The sequence below is a fragment of the Anomaloglossus baeobatrachus genome, chromosome 11, assembly GCF_048569485.1.
Source record: "Anomaloglossus baeobatrachus isolate aAnoBae1 chromosome 11, aAnoBae1.hap1, whole genome shotgun sequence".
In the NCBI taxonomy this organism is placed as follows: domain Eukaryota; kingdom Metazoa; phylum Chordata; class Amphibia; order Anura; family Aromobatidae; genus Anomaloglossus; species Anomaloglossus baeobatrachus.
In genome coordinates, this window is record NC_134363.1 from 109,058,827 (window position 1) to 109,081,742 (window position 22,916).

The 22,916-nt window shown below is 40.8% G+C and overlaps 1 protein-coding gene across 1 annotated transcript in view; it reads left to right on the plus strand.

The window, feature by feature from the left end:
* Positions 1 to 12,658, plus strand: part of CBL (Cbl proto-oncogene) — a 103,780-nt gene extending 91,122 nt beyond the window's left edge. Inside the window, exons 15-16 of the mRNA XM_075328863.1 lie at positions 4,230 to 4,397; positions 9,410 to 12,658. Coding sequence (XP_075184978.1) covers positions 4,230 to 4,397; positions 9,410 to 9,669 — 428 coding nt within the window. The 3' untranslated portion in view covers positions 9,670 to 12,658. The remainder of the gene's footprint in view (positions 1 to 4,229; positions 4,398 to 9,409) is intronic.
* Positions 12,659 to 22,916: the final 10,258 nt, after the last annotated feature.

The window sequence follows — 22,916 nt, forward strand, 5'->3', positions numbered from 1 at the left end:
CCCACATTATGGGGAGCCCACCACCCTAAAAATATCAGCCAACAGCCGCCCGGAATTGCTGCATCCATTAGATGCGGCAGTCCCGGGACTCTACCCGGCTCATCCCGAATTGCCTTGGTGCAGTGGCAATCGGGGTAATAAGGGGTTAATCATGGCAGGCGTCTGAGACACCCCAATGATTAACCTGTAAGTGAAAGTAAATACACACACCCAAAAAAATACTTTATTTGGAATAAAAGACAAAAAAAAACACCCTCTTTTTCACCACTTTATTAAAATTCCCAAATACCCCTCCAGGTCCAATGTAATCCACAGAGGTCCCGCGACGCTTTCAGCTCTGCTACATGAAGCTGACAGGAGCGGCAGTAGAACACCGCCGCTCACTATCAGCTCCACCCAGCAACTGAAGGGAGTCGCGCTGTCAGCGGGGAAGTCAGAGGTAATGCCGGGGCGTGTGCGGTGATACGTGCGGTAGTGTCAGGGTGTGTGCGGTGATGGTGGGTGCGGGAGTGCCGGTGTATGTGCGGTGATGGTGCGTGCATGCAGGAGTGCCGGTGTATGTGCGGTGATGGTGCGTGCATGCAGGAGTGCCGGTGTATGTGCGTTGATGGTGCGTGTGGGAGTGCCGGTGTATGTGCGTTGATTGTGCGTGTGGGAGTGCCGGTGTATGTGCGGTGATGGTGCGTGTGGGAGTGCCGGTGATGGTGCGTGTGGGAGTGCCGGTGTATGTGCGGTGATGGTGCGTGCATACAGGAGTGCCGGTGTATGTGCGGTGATGGTGCGTGCATGCAGGAGTGCCGGTGTATGTGTGGTGATGGTGCGTGCATGCAGGAGTGCCGGTGTATGTGCGGTTATGATGGTCCCTTCCATCATAAGGTCCCATCCCTGATAGCATGCTGGTCCCTTCATGTCAGCCAGTGTCTGCTAGTAGTCAACTTGTCTTTCCTGTTTCGTCGTAATTGTTAAAGAGTGAAATATATGAAAAAAAAAAAAAAATGTAGTATTATTGTTACATACACTGAATGCATGTCCTTCACACTTGGTGTTGGTGTATCGGTGCCAGCCTCTCATACAAATGTCTCTACACGCAGTGTTCTTCCCTGCCTTTTATGTAATCCATACTGTGATCAGAGCCTGGTACAGAGATGGGAAGCTTCATATTCCTGACGAGCAGGATTTTCTCATAAGTCATCACTTGATTAGCCATATCCATATGAATATTGACCGCTATAAAAGGTATATGAGAAAAAGCACATATAGGAAGCAAAGCAGAAATCCGCCTGTAGCTTCCATAACTTTCTAATTCTTAGAAGAAAAATGGGAGTTTAAAGGTCCATCTCTAGGGGTAAGGATAGCATAATATAAACAAGCAATATTAAAAGTATAAGTGCGTATAATCCACAGCACCTACCCATTACTCCTTAGCTGTGACTTCCAGCCCCAACACACGTTTCACTTGGGCTTCCTTGGGGGTCCTTAGTTGTGACACCAGACCTCCAGGCATAATGTGCATTTCACTTTGGCTTCGTCATGGGTCCTTAGCTGTGACACATGATCTCCAGGCACAATGCATGTTTCATTTAGGCTTCTTTGCGGGTCCCTCGAACATACCCCAGCAAAACGCACATTCAGGCTGGCGGTCAAGTGTCACTACTAAGAAGTAATGGATAAGTGCTGTGGATTATTTGCACTTATGCTTCATTTTGCCTGGGAGTATGTCAGCATATACTTTTAATACTACTAGTGTACATTAAGCTATCCTTACCCTAGAGCATTGGTCCCCAATAGAGTTGAGCAGACCTGTGGAAGTTCACTTCATCTGGACTTTAGATAAAGTTCTGTTCTGGACCCAAACTTTACCTGAACCCCAGTGAAAATCTCTAATTGGGCTGTTTGGGTCTCCACCCACATGCAGCCAACCATTAACAGATCACTTACGGAGGCAGGTGGACGGAGTTTTTCCATTCATTCGTTCGTTCGTTCATTCATTCATTCATTTGTTTTTTGTTTGGTGCAGACTACATCCGATCACGCTGTTGTTACCCCCAGTGGGAGCCGATCACACACTACAAGCGGCTCGCACTGAGTGTACCCGAGCACAGCGATGCTCACGAGAGTGGTCAGCGTACGTAAAGCATCCAAGCCTGAAATCGGCAGTGGGGGGGGGGGATTGTAAACCTGTATTCAGTACGAAGACCAAATACCGAACCTCGGGTTCATTCATCTCTAGTCCCCATCCTTTTTTTACTTTGAAAGCCACATTCTGCTCTGAGAAACAATGCAACAATTAATACAAAATACTGAAAACCATTTAATAACTACTTAAGTAAAGGGTTATTCTAGTTATTGTGGGTCAGAGGGATTGTGTATCTACTATTTTTTGTTATATTCTTATAGCCATTGTAAAACTCGAGCCAGTCACGTCTGCGGATGTAGAAATTGCCTGGTCTTGTGTGCAGCTCACTGTGCTTGCTCACATAGCGGACAGGTGCAGGAACCGTCTGCTATTTCCATGCCATAGTCCAGCCTGTACGAGGGGCGATCCAAAAGTAATGATAATAATAAACACAATGAATATATTAAAAAAAAAAAAAAAATCTACATAGTCTCCTAACAAGTCTCTACATTTAGTCCATCTCTTTTCTAAACTTAGAATTCCCTTCGAAAAAAATTCTTGATCTTCACCCTCAAAAAAAATCCCCAACAGCGGTTATCACGTCGCTATTGTCGTCAAATTTCTTGCTCCGGAGGTGTTCCTTGAGGCGAGGAAAGAGAAAAGTCACTAGGGGCTGGAGGGGTGTTCCACCAGTTCAAAGCCTGCTTCTTGAATGGTTGCCATGGCAACTGCAGCTTTGTGAGCCGGCGCATTATCTTGGTGAAACAGCACTCCAGCCCGCAGTTTGCCTCGCCTTTTCTCCTTGATAGCCTCCCGCAATCTTATTTGTTCTGCGTAATAGGAGCCCGTAATAGTGGCTCCCTTCTCCAAATAGTCCACCATAATAATTCCTTCAGCATCCCAAAAAAACGGCCGCCATAACCTTCCCTGCTGAGCTTGACACTTTGAATTTCTTCGGCGTCAGCTCGTTTCCATGTCATCGATTGTTGTTTTAGTTTCAGGATCAAAGTGGTTGATCCAGGTCTCGTGCATGGTCAAAAAACGTGACAAAAAATTCTCCTTGTCTGCTTGGAACGTTTCGAGATTTGCTATTGAAATGTCAACTCGTTTCTTCTTTTGCTCGTCTGTTAACATTTTTGGCACCCAACGCGCGTAGACCTTTCTCATATGCAATTCTTTTGCAAGGATTCTTTGAATACTGCCAAATGAGATCCCTGTGACCTCAGCTACATGCCTGATAGTCATTCTTCGATCTGCCAATACAACTTCAACTTTTTTCACGTTTTCTTCATTGAGGGATGTGGATGAGCGTCCTTCACGATGTTCATCTTCTTCCCAGCTTAAATTTCTTGGCCCAGCGTGCAACTGTGGAATATGGAGGAGAAGAGTCCCCCAATGTTTCCACCACGTCGCTGTGTATGTCTTTGGTAGTCATTTTTTTCAAGCAGAGGTATTTGATGACAGCTCTGAGCTCGTTTTTTTCCATTTTGATGTTCACTCCTCAGCAGTTGATATTCAAATGAATGTAGGTCCCGGGAATCGTGGCTTATTTAAGTGATTTTTTTTTTTTTTTTACCCTGGACTAGTGGGTACCTAAGAGCGAAGAAAACATTTTATTTTAATTTCTGTGTGCAATAGAAATAACCGATTATCATTACTTTTGGATCGCCCCTCGTAAATAGGAGCAGACTGCAGCATGCTGCCCTTTCTTCTCAGCATATAGGCTCACATTTGGCAGTGCAGAGGTCGAAAAAAAAAGTTTGAACGTACCTAAAGACTGAATGAAGGCATCTATCTATGACTGTTCCAGCACAGATCGTGATTTTTCAGACTGACCGCTGACTCCTTAGCAATCTGTCTGAAAAAGTCTTCTTTAGACCAAAATAAATTGTACTGAGCAGTGTGAGATCTCAGCAGCAGCAGGGAGGCGGTACACTGAGGAGATGTCACTCAGACTAGATGAGTGGAGATTGAGCTTGCTTTGTAAATACTATGGTACATTTTCTTAGTACATTGGGTCTATGATCTGCTTAGTGAATAGATTGTGATGTGAAATCTAGTAACTGTTACCGTAGTGTGATCATGATTGTCTTTGTTTTTGCTTTCTGTGCAGAAGAATGCTGTGCGGCATCCAGTAATGGGCCAGAAGATGACGACGATGATGGCTATGATATCCCAAAATCCAACTTGCCATTAGCTCCAGCCCGACGCACACTTTCTGATATCTCCAATGCCGTTCCTGCCTTTAGTACCAGCATTGCTGGCAGAGACCCTGGAGCAGGTACATCAGGCCATATTTAACCCTTTACTGACATGTCATACAGGTTCTTCATATGTCGGCTACCTGTCTTTAATGCGGACTCAGGAGCTGAGCCCACATCTTTTCTGGCAGATGATGGCTGTGTTATTCCATAATCTTATCCTCAAACAGTCGCCCTCTGCTGTTAACCTGTCAAATGCCGCTGTCAGTTTGTGGCGGTGGAATTTACAGCCCCGGGGTGAACACTATTTGAACCACCCATTTGCACCCCTGCAACGTGGTGCTGATTGGTTGCCATAATGCCTGTGGGTTTGTGATCTACTGAAGATCCCTGTGAAGACGATACTTCTATGAACAGGCACTGCGCGACTTTCACAGAAGACCATGGTTTTTGCTATACACAGTGGTATTACTATGTAACGCACAAGTGATCAATTGCAGGGTCAAGTTCCCCAAGAGGACTGCAAAAGTAAAATGTTTTTAAAAAAAAAAAAAATACATGTTTGACTCAACCCCTTTTTTCCCATTTAAAGATAAAGAAACAAGAAAAATTAAAATACACAATCTATAAAATATAAAATTCATTATCCTGATAGGTAAACGCTGAAATTAGAAAAAGAACACAAGATTGAAAAAAAGGGGTGATCAAAACCTCGAAATTACCCCAAAATAGGATCACTAACATTGCTTGGGGTGCAGAAAAACAAGCCCTCGCACTGCTCCATTAGCCAAAAATGAAAATCAGTATGGGTGGGTCTCAAAAAGAAAATGGCCACGCAAGCAACAAAATGAAAAAATAAATAAATAAATATATATATATATATATATATATATATATATATATATATATATATATATATATATATATATATATATATATATATATATATATATATATATATATATATATATATATATATATATATATATATATAATTATATTATATTATATATGCAGGGTGGTCCAAAAGTATGTGGACAGAAAATAACAATCTGCTTTAACGGTTTCATCAACACTATGAGTTAACACATGTGGAATGAAATACTTGACCAAAAAAGTATAAAACAACTGATATGTCTTATATTCTAGGTTCTTCAAAGTAGCCACCTTTTGCTTTGATTACTGCTTTGCACACTCTTGGCATTCTCTTGATGAGCTTCAAGAGGTAGTCACCGGAAATGGTTTTCACTTCACAGGTGTGCCCTGTCAGGTTTAATAAGTGGGAATTCTTGCCTTATAAATGGGATTGGGACCATCGGTTGTGTGGTGCAGAAGTCTGGTGGATACACAGCTGATAGTCCTACTGAATAGACTGTTAGAATTTGTATTATGGCAAGAAAAAAGCAGCTAAATAAAGAAAAACGAGTGGCCATCATTACTTTAAAAAATGAAGGTCAGTCAGTCTAAAAAATTGGGAAAACTTTGAGTGTCCCCAAGTGCAGTGGCAAAAACCATCAAACACTACAAAGAAACTGGCTCACATGAGGACCGCCCACCAGGAAAGGAAGACCAAGAGTCACCTATGCTGCGGAGGATAAGTTTATCTGAGTCACCAGCCTCAGAAATCGCAGGTTAACAGCAGCTCAGATTAGAGACCAGGTCAATGCCACACAAAGTTCTATCAGCAGACACATCTCTAGAGCAACTGTTAAGAGGAGACTTTGTGCAGCGGGCCTTCATGGTAAAATAGCTGCTAGGAAACCACTGCTAAGGACAGGCAACAAGCAGAAGAGACTTGTTTGGGCTAAAGAACACATGGAATGGACATTAGACCAGTGGAAATCTGAGCTTTGGTCTGATGAGTCCAAATTTAAGATCTTTGGATCCAACCACTGTGTATTTGTGCGATGCAGAAAAGGTGAACAGATGGACTCTACCTGCCGGGTTCCCACCGTGAAGCATGGAGGAGGAGGTGTGATTGTGTTCAATATTGAAGGCATACTGAACCAGCATAGCTACCACAGCATCTTGCAGCGGCATGCTATTCGATCCGGTTTGTGTTTAGTTGGACCATAGTTTATTTTTCAATAGGACAATGACCCCAAACACACCTCCAGGCTGTGTAAGGGCTATTTGCCTAAGAAGGAGAGTGATCGGGTGCTACGCCAGATGGCCTGGTCTCCAGTCACTAGACCGGAACCCAATTGAGATGGCTGGACCGCAGAGTGAATGCAAAAGGGCCAACACGTGCTAAGCATCTCTGGGAACTCCTTCAAGACTGTTGGAAAACCATTTCCGGTGACTACCTCTTGAAGCTCATCAAGAGAATGCCAAGAGTGTGCAAAGCAGTAATCAAAGCAAAAGGTGGCTACTTTGAAGAACCTAAATATAAGACATATTATCAGTTGTTTCACACTTTTTTGTTAAGTATTTCATTCCACATGTGTCAATTCATAATTTTGATGCCTTCAATGTGAATCTACAATTTTCAGAATCCTGAGAATAAAACAAACCTCTTTGAAGGAGAAGGTGTGTCCAAACCTTTTGTCAGTTAGACAGTTATCTCTCTATATGTGTGTGTGTGTGTATATGTGTGTATATATGTATATGTATATATATATTATTTGCAATTATACAACTTGAGTAAAGAAAAAATGCATGTCTGGTATTGCCAGAACTGTGTTGACCTGAAGAACTGTCGGGTCACTTTTACAGTATAATAAACACCTAACCTCGTTTGTTTGATTATGTGAGGGTTTTTGGTTGTTTTTTGTTTTGTTTTTTTTTTTAAAATGGCGGAATTGCACTTTTTTTTTTGTTTTTTTTTTTTTTTTTTCATTTTTGTCACACAGAATTTTTTCTCACTCTCCAGTATACTGGAGAGGGAGAAAAAATTCTGTGTGACAAAAATGCATCACATGAAAAAGTGGTGTCATTTAAAACTTCAACTTGGCCTGTAAAAAACAAACCCTCATATGGTTATGTTAACGTAAAAGTGAAAAAAGGTATGGCTCCTGGAAGAAGGGAAGGAAGGAACAGTTCGCCTATGTTCACAAAGGGTGTGTTTTGTTGAATGAAACTATCTTTATTTAAACATAATCTGTAGACAAATGGCACACCAAAAAGCAGGGAAAAATGCAGATTTCTATTGATAAGAGATTAGGTTTTGCTGCAGAAAAAAATGCATCAAAAACAGTGTGTACTTAAAATGCCCGATTTGAGTTATTTGATTAGGAATTAGAGTGTAACCGCCATTTTAATTTTTATTTAATAAATTAATACAAAATAAAAATAAGGAACTTGAATGAAATGTATAATTGGTGGAAGAAAGTTGAACTGGATGGACCGAAGTTTTTTTTTTTTTTTTTTCCCCCAACCGAAGATATGTTACATAGTTACTTATCAGACAAATCTGCCATTTTCTCCTCCTGCGTTGAATATTTCACTCTCAATTTGTGGAATAAAAAATAATCTCTAAAATCTGTATTCAGATCATACATTGGAAATGATGGGAGAAGCTAAACATAAATATATCCTCCGTTCTCCATTGAACTTTATAGCACCAAGTGTCTTCTCGTATCTTAGGAATGGGAAAGGCTGTGTTTATTATGTTTACTAAGGAATTGGGGATTTTGACAATGAAATATCTATAGAAGAAAGAAGCAGGTTTCTCTGATATATATTACAAAATTTCTTATCCTATGTACTATAAAGTTATGGAAAAAATATAAAAATGGTTATATTTTAATCTGCACCCCTCCCTGCAATTTTTCGTTTTTTCTTCCTCTTCATCCAATCGCCATAACGTTTTTATTTATCCGTCAATATAGCCATATGAGGGCTTGTTTTTTTTGCAGGACGAGTTGCACTTTTGAACGACGCCATTCACTCTGCCACATATATTGTACTGGAAAATGGGAAAAAAAAACAAGAGCTGTGAAATTGTAAAAAAAAACCTGCAATTGCTCAGTAGTTTTGGAGGGGTTTTATTTACCATGTTCACTAATTTGAAAAACTAATGATTCCCCAGGTCAGTACAAGTTTGTAGATTCTCCAAACATGTATATTTTACATTTATTAGTGGTGAAAAAAAATCAAAAGTTTGTCCAAAAACACACAATTTTCCAAAACCCCGTAACGTTCTCATTTTGCAGGATCTTAGTGATGGCTTATTTTTTTTTTTTTGCGTCTCTTGAGCTGGTGTTTTTAATAAAATCAATCACATCTACACAAAAATGGTATAATCACATGTTTAATGCAATGTGGCAGCAACAAAAAAAACCATAATTCTGACTTTTTGATATTTTCTTTTCTTATTATGCGGTTTATCGATTAGAAAAATTGTATATTTTGATCGAGCATTTTTGAACTCAGTGATACCAAATGTGTATTATTATTATTATATTATTTATTATTATTATTATTATTTTGTGTGGGTTTTTTTTTTTAATTTGTTTTTTAAACTTGCATATTTTATTTTGTTATGAATCTTACTAGTTCCCTTTTTAGGGGACTTTATGCCTGCACAGTCTGATCACTTCTGCTGATCAGAGCGATGCTTCAGCATCTCTCTCTGATCAGGAGAAATACAGATCTTCTGTGAGTGCTTTCACTCTGCCAGCGTTCACAGGAAACCTGTCACGGCAGCAACAGGGGTCATCATATTTTCCTTTCCAAATAGTCTTGTTACAATTTATTAATTTTTTCATAGATGAACACTTTCTGGTGAGATGTAACCCGAAACTTGGCTTTTAAGTTTCGCCATCAAAATATTCATATATTTTGTATGTGGGTTTTCCAGTATGTGAATCTCAGCCTTTTGCAAGATATGCTTATGATGGTAAATCATCACCATGTAGTCGGTAGGGGTCTAGTTGACAGACCTTCCCCCTATTCACAGACCTCTTGTGTAGTGTGAAGATGCCGGCCCTTGACCGGTACGGGTTCCACTAAACATGTATTCCAGTCTACAATTCTGGATGACACTTGTTAGCTGGCAGTGGGTTGCACACACAGGCCGCATTCTCTTCTGTTCGGTTTGTTGTCCATATTGTTCCTTGTCTGCATCGTGACCAGGTTTTCATCTTTGCAGGGGCCTTTGAGTCTTCAGCTGTTCCAGAGCGTCCACCAAAACCCTTCCCGCGGAGGATGAACTCTGAGCGCCGTCCCACACCTGCTGGTGAAGTCGGATCTGCGCCACTCTCCAGCGAGATTGAGAGTTTATTGAGTCAGGGCTATTCTCAGCAGGATGTGAATAAAGCCTTGCTCATCGCTCACAACAACATTGAAATGGCTCGAAATATCCTTCGTGAGTTTGTAGCCATACCGGCTGCTCCGCACGTGGCTACATAGCAGTCGGACCCAGAAATACTCCCACACAGTGTCATGAGAAGAGTAATGAATGCACCTCTGATCCTTAAGGGAGCAGCTATGGGACCAGTGGGGGGCAACTGTGGGTACATGGACAAAGAGGAAATTGTCCATGCTCCGCCCCAAACTGGAAGCATACAGGGTACGGGCACAGGCCTGCCCACCAATAAGCATTACAAATCAGGTGATTCCTATCCAATCAGAATGCAGTGTTTTCGCAAGCGCAGTTTCCCCTTTCCGTCACGGCAGACATGGGAAGCTCTGATTGGCTCAGGTGATTATCATGCATACACTGAACCCACATTCTCCACCCTTAACCCTTTTTTTAATTTAACTGCCGTTCATGATAGGCCTTCTGTTGTGTTTTTGCGAATAGATCGCCAACTTTTTTTTTTTTAAACAATTCAGTGTTATTTAATGTATTTCACCGGCATCTTGTATAGATGCAGAATGGGGGACCTCACTGAGTAAATGATGTTGCCTTGGAGTAAAAATCAAGATGGCGCGTTAAAATGCTCGCCATTTACTGAATATATTTAATATTTCCTAGCCCAGAATATTTGTTACCTGCTGTGTATTTTATGGCGTTTTTATGTTTTTGTTTTGTTTTTAATCCTGTGACTAAAGGCCATAACTCATTCCATAAACTGGGCTGTACTGCCATCATTAGGGATGAATTAATGTCGCCTAACTCAGGGTGAAAAGGGATTGCTAAGTTATAAGGGAGGGAAATCTTGTGCAGGGAGGAAGGAGACAATGGAGGAGATCCTGCAGTCGTACGCTCCTGGCTCTGAACGATATGAATGAGCTGGAAATACCTTACCAAGTATACCGATAACTGTCACTCTGTATTTTTCTGTATACATATGTAACATATACAGTATATTTATGTGTATGGAAAATGTGTATATATGTATACACCTATATGGCAAAGGTACGTACAGATTTATCTATTGTATGCATTTTCTACTACTCAGTTGGGCTTTAATCTTAATAATTGTACAGTTACCTGAAGAAACGTCACTTCCACTCATATATTCTTTTGGTCCAGCCGCAATCTGATGGAAATCCACACTCTGCTGAGCTCTCCATCTCCAGATGTCGCCATGATCCAGAATAATGGCCGTTCTTTGCTGGTCCCTTCAAATGTAGTTTTTATGACTGTAGACAAGTATTTCTTTTTCTCAAGATGAAGTACAATTTAATCCCCCAAGAAGTAAGGAAGAAAGATCGGTTAAAATTGTATCCTTCACCTACTCGGAGACCTTCCCTCTGTGCCCACTTCTTGCCAGCGCTCTTCTATATCCTCTGTCTCGGAAAAAGGAGTGTAATATGCCAAACATGACAAGTTCTAAGCCTTAAGGGGTTGTCTTCACTTTATACACCGTGTGCAGAATTATTAGGCAAGTTGTATTTTAGAGGATTTTTTTTATTATTGATCCACAACTATGTTCTCAATCAACCCAAAAGACTCATAAATATCAAAGCTTAATATTTTTGGAAGTTGGAGTGCGTTTTTTTTTAGATTTGGCTATCTTAGGAGGATATCTGTTTGTGCAGGTAACTATTACTGTGCAGAATTATTAGCCAACTTAATAAAAAAACAAATATATTCCCATCTCACTTGTTTTTCACCAGGTAAACCAATATAACTGCACAAAATTTGGAAATAAACATTTGACATGCAAAAACAAAATCCCAAAAAATTAGTGACCAATATAGCCACCTTTCTTTATGATGACTCTCAACAGCCTACCATCCATACATTCTGTCAGTTGCTTGATCTGTTTATGATCAACATTGCGTGCAGCAGCCACCACAGCCTCCAGACACTGTTCCGAGAGGTGTACTGTTTTCCCTCCCTGTAGATCTTAGATTTTATGAGGGACCACAGGTTCTCTATGAGGTTCACATCAGGTGAACAAGGGGGCCATGTCATTATTTTTTCATCTTTTAGACCTTTGGCTGGCCAGCCATACTGTGGAGTAGTTGGATGCATGTGATGGAGCATTGTCATGCATGGAAATCATGTTTTTCTTGAACGATACCGACTTCTTCCTGTACCACTGCTTGAAGAAGTTGTCTTCCAGAAACTGGCAGTAGGTCTGGGAGTTGATCTTCACTCCATCCTCAACCCGAAAAGGTCCCACAAGTTCATCTTTGATACCAGCCCATACCAGTACCCCACCTCCACCTTGCTGGCGTCTGAGTCGGAGTGGAGCTCTCTGCCCTTTACTGATCCAGCCTCTGGTCCATCCATCTGGCCCATCAAGAGTCACTCTCATTTCATCAGTCCATAAAACCTTTGAAAAATCAGTCGTCAGATATTTCTTGGCCCAGTCTTGACGTTTTATCTTATGTTTCTTGTTCAAAGGTGGTGGTTTTTCAGCCTTCCTTACCTTGGCCATGTCCCTGAGTATGGCACACCTTCTGCTTTTTGATACTCCAGTAACATTGCAGCTCTGAAATATGGCCAAACTGGTGGCAAATGGTATCTTGGCAGCTTCATGCTTGATTTTCCTCAATTCATGGGCAGTTATTTTGCGCCTTTTTTGCCCAACACTCTTCTTGCGACCCTGTTGGCTATTTGCCATGAAACGCTTGATTGTTCAGTGATCACGCTTCAACAGTTTGGCAATTTCAAGACTGCTGCATCCCTCTGCAAGACATCTCACAATTTTGGTCTTTTCAGAGGCCGTGAAATCTCTCTTCTGACCCATTTTGACAAAGGAAAGGAAGTTGCCTAATTAATTAAGCACCCCTTATATAGGGTGTTTGTTATTACACCGCACCCCTCCTCATTACAGAGATGTACATCACCTGATTTACTTAATTGGTAGTTGGCTCTCAGCCTATACAGCTTGGAGTAGGAGGACAACATGTATAGAAATTAGAGCACCAAGAAAGAAAACCGAACAAGGGGTCATAAAAATATATAGTCTTTATTAATATTAAATTAAAAACAAATATTTTATGCATATATTTTTTAAAAAACACAACCAATGGCTGGAAAAAAGTGGCGTCACAAAAAGAGAATAATTGCATGTTAAAGTTAGGGAAATATACAAAGGTATGGGTAAAGTGCAAGGGTTTAGTTATTTATAAATATATAATTAATAATTTTTTATATATAAGTAATTCTCAGCATAGAAATAAAGATGTAAAAGTTCTAGAGAGAAGTGTGGTCAGAGGTCATGCCATAATATATCACCCAGCACTTGTTATCAATGAAGCAACCATTATAAACCCAGAGTAATTTACCCAAACCTTAATTTGCAGGTCTAAAACTCCTAAAAGGAAACTGCTCTATAGAACGACAACCTGATAGCAGATCGTCTGCTACAAAATCAAAGTGTCAGCATCAGCACAAAGATACACATAATAGTGGGATATTAGTGGAGCACTGTTTCCAAAGTATAGCGTGACGCCCACCCCGACACGCGCACGTTTCGTTGCCATCTTCTTCAGGGGGTGGGGGTCTTGCTATACTTTGGAAACAGTGCTCCACTAATTACCGTATATACTGGCGTATAAGACGACTTTTTACCCCCTTAAAATAATGGCTACAGTGGGGGGTCGTCTTATACGCCGGATATACGGGGAGAGGGGGGGGGGTGTGTGTATGTACACTGCAGCGTCCAGGGGAGGTGGGGGCAGCAGCTCTGGAGCACGGGGGAATGCTGCGGCCTGCATCCTTTGATCTCCTGCACCCGCTCATATAATATGCACAGCCGCTGTCCATCTCCAATGGTGCTGAAATCGCACGCAGTGAGGGGCTGGGGCAGCGGTGCATATTCTATGAGCCTGCGTCCCAGTGTGATCGCACATGTTCCCCATGTGTTAGATTTGGCCCCCAGGCTGCTGCTCATTCTAAAATAAAAAAGCTTTACTTACCCCTGCAGCGTTTCTCCCCGTGTCCCTGCTTCCACTGTGATCAGGCAGGCAGAGATCTCAGCCTGCTGTGCCGATCACATGACCGCACTGAGAACCAGGAAGTGGAAGAACAGAAGCACGGAGCCAGACAGGAGGGAGCTCAGCGCTGGAGGAGGTAAGAAAAGAGGGTTTTATTTTACTTTGGGCAGCAGCCTAGGGGCCATATCTGACACAGGGGGACTTGTGCGATCTATAGGGGCCATGGGCAGCACTATGGGGGCGATATCTGACACAGGGGGACTTGTGCGATCTATATAGGGGCCATGGGCAGCACTATGGGGGAGATATCTAACACAGGGGGACTTGTGCCCATTATGGGCCCCGGTGAGCTGCTTCTAACCCCCCAGATGTATGCCCTGCCAATCCCCCCCCCCCGCCGATGCCGCGGGTGCAGGCCCCACAGAGCAGCAGAGTTGTGTGTATTTGTCTGTATGTAGCAGAGTTGTATGTGTTTGTCTGTATGTAGCAGAGTTGTATGTGTTTGTCTGTATGTAGCAGAGTTGTACGTGTTTGTCTGTATGTAGCAGAGTTGTATGTGTTTGTCTGTATGTAGCAGAGTTGTATGTGTTTGTCTGTATGTAGCAGAGTTGTATGTGTTTGTCTGTAGCAGAGTTGTGTGTGTTTGTCTGTTTGTAGCAGAATTGTGTGTGTTTGTCTGTTTGTAGCAGAGTGTAGTACCATTGTTTCAGTCCAGTTGTGGCTTTATACAGCAGGGAGGAGCATTCCTTGCTGTACTAAGTGAACATTGGAGCGATTGATCTGTCAATGGCCCTCTAAAAACATATTGTACGGCTCTCGCGGAATTAAAATTAACATGTTGCAATCAAAGCAGACTTTTTTTCATTTGGGAGCGGGGTAGTCTTATACAGTGAGTATATCCCAAATTCTATATTTTTAGGGCAGAAGTTGGGGGTCGTCTTATACGCCAAGTCGTCTTATACGCCGGCATATACGGTACCTGGTAAATATCCCACTATTATGTGTATCTTTGTGCTGATTCTGACACTTTGATTTTGCAGCAGACGATCTGCTATCAGGTTGTCGTTCTATAGAGCTGGTTCCTTTTATGAGTTTTAGACCTGCAAATTAAGGTTTGGGTAAATTACTCTGGGTTTATAATGGTTGCTTTATTGATAACAAGTGCTGGTTGATATATTATGGCAAGACCTCTGACCACACTTCTCTCTAGAACTTTTACATCTTTATTTCTATGCTGAGAATTACTTATATATAAAAAATTATTAATTATATATTTATAAATAACTAAACCCTTGCACTTTACCCATACCTTTGTATATTTCCCTAACTTTAACATGCAATTATTCTCTTTTTGTGACGCCACTTTTTTCCAGCCATTGGTTGTATTTTTTTAAAAAATATATGCATAAAATCTTTGTTTTTAATTGAATATTAATAAAGACTATATATTTTTATGATTTTTATGTTCGGTTTTCTTTCTTGGTGCTCTATATTAAAAATCCGAATGGTCCTATTGGTCCACTATACCCCCACACCGATGATTATAATATTATGATAGTAATGAATAATTATATATATTATATTATATATATTTATTTCTGTTGGTGTGGCACGGGTTTGTTCTCTAACAATTGGTGTTTATGTTTAGAAATTATAATGTGATCAAAATACTCATTTGCCTAATAATTCTGCACACTGTGTGTATATAATTTAATACACAGACAGTAGGAATGGCAGGTATTGACAGAAAAATAACAAATGTAGACATGTTTAAAACAGTTTTTATCAAGAAAAACTGAAATATCACATGGTCATAAGTATTCAGACCCTTTGCTCAGTATTGAGTAAAAGCACCCTCCCTTATGAGCTAGTACAGCCACGAGTCTTCTTGGGAATGATGCGAGAAGTTTTTTTCACCCCTGGATTTGGGGATCCTCTGCCATTCTTCCTTGCAGATCCTCTCCAGTTCCATCAGGTTGGATGGTGAACATTGGTGGACGGCCATTTTCACGTCTCCAGAGATGCTCGGCCACTCAAGAATGGTCACAGAGTTGTTCTGAAGCCACTCCTTTGTTATTTTATCTGTGTGCTTAGGGTCATTGTCTTGTTGGAAGGTGAACCTTCGGCCAAGTCTGAGGTCCAGAGCACTCTGGAAGAGGTTTTCTTCCAGGATATCTTTTCATGTGTTTTTCTGCAAACTCTGAGGGCTTTTATATGTCTTGCACTGAGGAGACGCTTGTGTTGGGCCACTCTGCCATAAAGGCCCGACTGGTGGAGGCTGCAGTGATAGTTGATTTTGTGGAGCTTTCTCCCATCTCCCTACTGTATCTCTGGAGCTCAGCAGTGCAGTGCTCTTGGGGTTCTTCTTTACCTCTCTCACCAAGGCTCTTCTCCCACGATTGCTCAGTTTGGCTGGACGGCCAGGTCTAGGCAGAGTTCTGGTGGTCCCAAACTTCTTCCATTTAAGAATTATGGAGGCCACTGTCCTCTTAGAAACCTTGACTATGGCAGAAATTCTTTTGTAACCTTGGCCAGATCTGTGCCTTGCCACAATTCTGCCTCTGAGCTCCTTGGGCAGTTCCTTTGACCTCATGATTCTCATTTGGTCTGACATACACTGAGGTCTAATATAGACAGGTGTGTGCCTCTCCATATCAAGTCCTATCAGTTTAATTAAACACAGCTGGACTCTAATGAAGGAGTAGAACCATCTCAAGGAGGATAAGGAAATGGACAGCATGTGGCATAAATATGAGCAAAGGGTCTGAATACTTATGACCATGTGATATTTCAGTTTTTCTTGATTAAAAAAATTGCCTACATTTTTGGCTGATGTCTGTCAAGATGGGGTGCAGAGTGTACATTACATTGAGAAAAAAAATGAACTTTTTTGAATTTACCAAATGGCTGCAATGAAAGAGTGAAAAATGTAAAGGGGTTTGAATACTTTCCATACCGTGCGTGTTTATTTCCTCGTCTTTATGTAATAATGAGTAAGCTGTACTTCCCCACCCGCTGCATTGCCTGCTGTCCATTGCGGGCCTCAGTCCTTGTTGATGTCATGACATCACTGCCGCAGTGGTGGAGAGCTGGTGCTGCAACAGCAGAGGGTTGCGGGAAGTACAGCTTGCTTTGCTATTTTTATACAGGTGAGGCCAAAGGAATAAAATAAACTACTGACATCCCCTTGAAAGCATTTTACACATCTCTCCTTCAGCTGAATGGTGATGTAAGTGGCATTACAAGTATTGTGTCCTCTAATAGATTGTGAGGTCTGCTCTTCTTTAGGGTATTTGCACACAATGCCGCCTTCTGCCTGAAAAATTGCTTACAAAAAAGGCTAAAAAGAATGAACATTTGTGCTACAGTGGTAAAACGACCTGCAGTTCATTATTGTCAGTGTTTGTGTTTTTTTTTTTTAACCTTTTAACTACTTAAAGGGTATTTCCATCTCCAACTGCCTATCCCCATATGTAGTAGGTGTAATAATAAGAATATTAGCAATAACCTCCAATTAGAAATGTAGAATATAGTTCTGATCTAGCCATGTCTCTTACCTTATCAGCAGGGCACTGCAGCTTGTATCCATGGTTATGTCCACTCATATAGTGACAGTTGCTCATGGTCGTATCCATGGATATCTAGGCTACTGTGCCCGGCGCGTGAGGGAAGAGACATGGCTGTATCAGAAGAACTATACTACATTTCTAATTGAAGATATCTGCTAATATTTTTTTTTTTACGCATATTACATATTAGGATAGATACTTTGAAATGGGAGTACCTTTTTAGACTTCAAAAGCCTTGAAACTGCCAAAAGAAATATCCTGACCGTTCCTCAGGTGGCTTTCAAATAAAAGCTGCTTAAAGGGAATCTGTCACCAGGTTTTTGCTCCCCCACCTATGATCAGCATAATGTAGGGGCAGAGACCCTGTGATTTCAGTGATGGATCATTTTTGGGCTGCTTGCTGTCATTTTGATAAAATCACTGTTTTCTTTCTGCACTGAATATGCTGGACTACCTGACAGGAGTCAAAGTAGTCCTCTAATGATCATCCTTAATCATAAAGATCCCCTTATTAGGTGCTCAAAAAACACTAGAAGTTTCAAAAGGCTCTCCTGAACAAATGTCAGGCATGAAATTGTCCACAAGAGTCAAAACACCATATGATAAAATATTAATGTCTTTTATTAGAAAAATATTTAAAATATGAATATTACTGTACTTTTCAAAATTAATTAATGGGAACAAAAAAATTCTGAAAAAGTCAGGGTTATTCCACAAAGACGAAGGGATAAATACCAGAGGGACCACTATAGGCAAATTAAATATTATAAATTATATAATTACATATCCATAAAATAGCAATAAATAATATGCTAGAAAAATTAAAGGCAGTGCATTTCCATAGTGAGAGTTCCAATAGCAGATATCAAAATAAAGTGCATAGTTCTCAGATGGGATACTGCAATGGAGACTGAGTATAAAGAAATGGAAAGGGATATGGAATACCTAGAGAGAGAGTCCGTGGAGCTCGTCAGCCTTCACCCCAATGCGCGTTTCGTCTTGCGTTAGACTTCCTCAGAGTGGGGTAGTGAAGCGAATGAATATGCTGGACTACCTGGCAGGAGTCAAAGTAGTCCTCTAATGATGTATTGATGACTAATCAGTGATTTTATCAAAACTACACAAAGCAGCCCAGTAAGTGACACACTGCTGCAATCAGGAGCTCTGCCCCTACATAATGCTGTCAGATTAAGTGGCAAAACCCTGGTGATATATTCCCTTTTAAGAGGCCCTTGTCTAACCAAACAGAACACATTAGGAAAAGCACTGTTGGCATTTTCCTTAAAGGGTTATTCCCATCTCCAGAATTCTATTCCATTATGCAGTAATAGTAATATTAACAGATGCCTACAATTAGAACTGTAGTATAGTTATCCTGATACATTCATGTCACTTACCTCATGTGCAGGGCATTGCATGACCTTACGTATCCATGGTTATGCTACTAGCAAGTAATTATCACTACTGTATATGCATGGATGTAACCATGGATTTCTAAGGTCCTGCAATTCTCTGAACATAAGGTAACGACCCAGCGAATCAGGAGAACTGTACTACATTTCTAATTGTAGGTATTTGCGAATATTATTATTAGTACACCTACTACATATTAGGACAGGATCTTGGGGATGGGAATACATCTTTAAGGGTCATCTTCAACGTCTCGGCGATACGTAGGCGCGTACAAGACTCTGCACATACCCTTAGTTGTCATGGAGGACCGCAGGCTGTGAACCTATACTCCACCTGTGTCCTGATCCTCGCACATTTTCTTCTGGATACGACTTTACCCGTTTTATCATTCTGTGTTCTTCGTCCTCCTTCCGTCCCACGTCTGTTACCTTTTTAGTTTTCTCTTGATTGTGATACTGGGTCAGAAACCCAAAATGTAATGCAAATGAAGGTCTCCAAGGCATAGATCCCTTATAGAGGGTCAGTCTACATTTTCACTCTTATGAAAGGTTTTTATTTCCACAGTGTCTTGTGTTGGATCCGTTTTTACCTCCTTCTGTTCCCCTTTCTTGCAATGTCCTGTTACAGTTGCAATCCTTGCACATGTTTGCCATGGAGATGGTGATGTTATCTGCTGTCACTGGCAGGTAGAGGAATTATGGAGTCATTACAGTTCATGCGTCTATCTCAGAGTTCTGAAAATCCAGAATTTCCTATATTTTAACAGCGGTGAAATAAATCTTTGCTTGCGGCAATGTATATATGATCACTTGTATACTCTATGAGCTCCTCAGTACTGTGGGTCTTCTAATGACCATTCACAGCAAAGGCATTGTAAGCATACAATAATGTGTAAACCTCAGCCTCTTGGTATACCGCTTAAGATAAGTGCACTCCTCCTTGAAGTTCTCCGAACCCCACCGAGAGATTGGTTTTGCATAATTGCTGTTGCAATGTTATGGCCTCGAGATACAATAAGAAGTATTAGGGGCAACTTGGCAGCTGCTATTGTTCAGAAATGACCAACACGTGCTTCAGGTGTTAGCAGTGTTTCAAGCTTGAATGTTTCATGACCATACGCCTTTTTTTTTTTTTTTTTTTTTTTTTTTTTTTTTAAATATATATATCTTTTTTTTTTTATTAATGTCTTGATGATTTATTCAAGACCCAAAGGTAAATATTCTTGCGTATGAGGGCCCCAGTGAATTCCCTCATCCTGATATGTTTGTATTTTATGCCTGTGTTCTTTTAACGATTGTAGATTATACTAAAAGGAGAAAAAAAAAAAAAAGTACAACTTATTTATTTAATGACTTTCTTCTGTTGACTAAAGAGCTTTTCTTATTTTATTTTCAGTTTTGTTTTTTCTGTACAAGTTGTTGGGGAAAAAAATTATTTTTAAAATAAATTTTTTTGTCTGGTACTTACTGTGTACTTTGTCGTCGTATGTGTAGGGGTTCACTGTTTAGTATTTATTAGGGAATTTTAACATTAGTTTTTTTGTGTGAAAGTAAAAGAATTTAAGAAAAAATGCTAATACAGGAACCTTTGATTACGAGCATAATTCGTTCTGGGAGTGCGCTCTTAAACCAAGTAACTCTTTTATATGAAAGCGAATTTTCCCATGGGAAATAATTGAAACGCAGACAATTCGTTCCACAACCCAAAAATATTTACTGTGTTTTATACAAACTTATTACAGTAATACAAAATAATGCGTTCATATAAAATTATAGTACAGTAAAAAACATACAGCAAATTAAACTGCACATTAGCTTACAATAGAATTGTTGGTGTGGGGGAGGTGCACTATAGAGAGAAGACCCGATGTATAAATATGACAACCTTTATTCTAGTAAAATACACAAACACACCCCAAATCTATTCTCCCCAAAATAAGGGCAGAACTAAGCAAAATGTAGGGTAGGAATACTGCACAGGCAGACTACAGTACAAGTAATGTGCTATACTGGTTAGCAGAAAGTACAGTACTGTATCCACAAATGCAAACTGATATGGTATATAGTATACACTGTACAATGGTATACAGTAGAGAACGTTGCCTACAGAGTGGGTCAGATCGCGGACAAAGGACGGACCGGAAGTGTGCACGGTATTTGGTTTAAAAGCAATGATTTGCAATAAGGGCAAAGTACAAATGTGTAAAAATCTTTGCTTTTCTTCCAAAACGCTCTCAAACCAAGTTACTCTTAATCCAAGGTTCCACTGTAATTGGAATTATATATTGCCACAATGTCACCTGTATTATACAGCTTTCACTCTCCACAGGGTTTTTGGGTTGTTTTTTTTAAGGGCATAACTATTACTTTCCAGGGGCTGGTGCGCTCCTGAAAATAGAGCATTCGAGTCAGTGGTATGGCTAAACCTTTTGGCCTGGATTTTGCTCTCTACCATGCTGAGAACAGAGGCAGTGTTAGGCCAGAGTCACACTTGCGAGTGCATCGCGTGTAACTCGCGCGAGTCTCTCATTGAATCACCTGGCATGGACTCTCGGACAGGAGCATCTCGGCTGCATAGACATACATGCAACCGACCCGCTCCTGTCAAGAGAGTGCGAGTCCGTGCCGGATGATTCAATGAGAGACTTGCGCGAGTTACACGCGAGGCACTTGCAAGTGTGACTCTGGCCTTAAAGTGAATCAGGCTGGGTTTAGTGATGTGGACAGCTTCAGAGCAGCATGCTTCTTGCCAAGAAAACTAATCTCTGCTGATAGACTGAAGTGGTCACTGGTAAACAATAGAATATATTCAACTATCGCATTAAAATACCTTCCATTCTTGAGGAAAAAAGTATTTTAATTAAGAGCAAAATTGCGAAAATATTTGGTTTTACAAGCACTTTTGCAATTTTTACCCATTTTTCATTGATAAAACCCCTTTAAAAGGAATCTCTCAATAAGATCAAACCTCTTAAGCCATCTATGTGGACATGTAGATCATTGAAAGTTGATGATACATTGATATCGAAGATCCGATATCTTATTCCACAGAAATCCACATTTTTCTTTCTAAGTCAATGAGCTAAAATCTATTGGCCGTAAGAAAAAGTTACAGTACAGGTCTGTGAGAGCCAAAAATCTTTAGATGACTACTTATTTTTCACCATAATTTGGAAAAAAAAAATTGCTGAGTTAGACAAGATGATTTTCTGGATTTGTTTTCTCATTCGGTCTCTCATAGTTGTGGTCTACCTATGATGTCAATTACAGGTCTCTCTCATCTTTGTAAGTGGGAGAACTTGCACAATTGGTGGCTGACTATATAATTCCCCCCCCCCCCACTGTAATAGTGCACAGTCCCCTTTAGTGTCACTGAAGCTGTAATGACATACAGAGAAGGGAATACATAGCTATTTGCAAGATGTCCCCTAAGGGAATGATCCAAAACAATGCCCTCCAAGCCTGATAGCAGCTGAGACTAGCCGGGAGTGTCCACAAGGAATATGGATTGTACGGTTGGGCAGAATGACAAAGAAGGGGTGAAGGAGAGAAACCCACTAGGCAAGGAACTTGGTCCAAGGGGTTGTGAGTATAGTGTGAGCCATCACCTAAGGACAACAGTTTTGCACAAGGGGATAGGGAGAATAAAGAAAACCTGTTGAGGCAGACTGACCACAGATGGAGGCCCCACGCATATCGCAGCCCGCAGTGGCTTCGTCAGGGTTAGTGATGGAACATGTAAAAAACACCATTTAAATTGGCCTAAATAAAAACATAACGCTGGTGTGATTGAGAACAGAATCTATATACCGCAATGTGTAGAATCAAGCCAGAGGATGCCAATGTTCTTGCAGCCAGGGAGTGAGTGAAAATCATGATCTAGCTGAGACCGAGTAACGCGGATGGTTCAATGTATATAGAGCAGAAGGTATACACAGTGTGTGACCGAGCCCGAATAACACGCATGCGCAGGTAATGGCGTACACACAGCGCAAAGGGATCACATACAGCAGAGGGCGCCAGGGAGTAAATTGAATGTGGCAGTGTGCCGATAGGGCCGTGATCTGTAGTTCAACCAGAGACACAGGGTGGTATATATGAACCACGTTCTGCAGTTTAATCTATGGGCCGGACACAGATCTGCCTGAGAACCTGCATCCGGAGCTTATTTTACATGATAGGGGGTGTTACTAGTCTGAGACACGTAGATCAGGAAAGCAAACTGTCAGTCATTACATGTCTCTTGCTGGTAATGTTCCAGTTAATTTAAAATAAACTCTGGAATTATCATATCTCATTTACATATTCATTTCTCTAGAATTTAGACATGGGATTG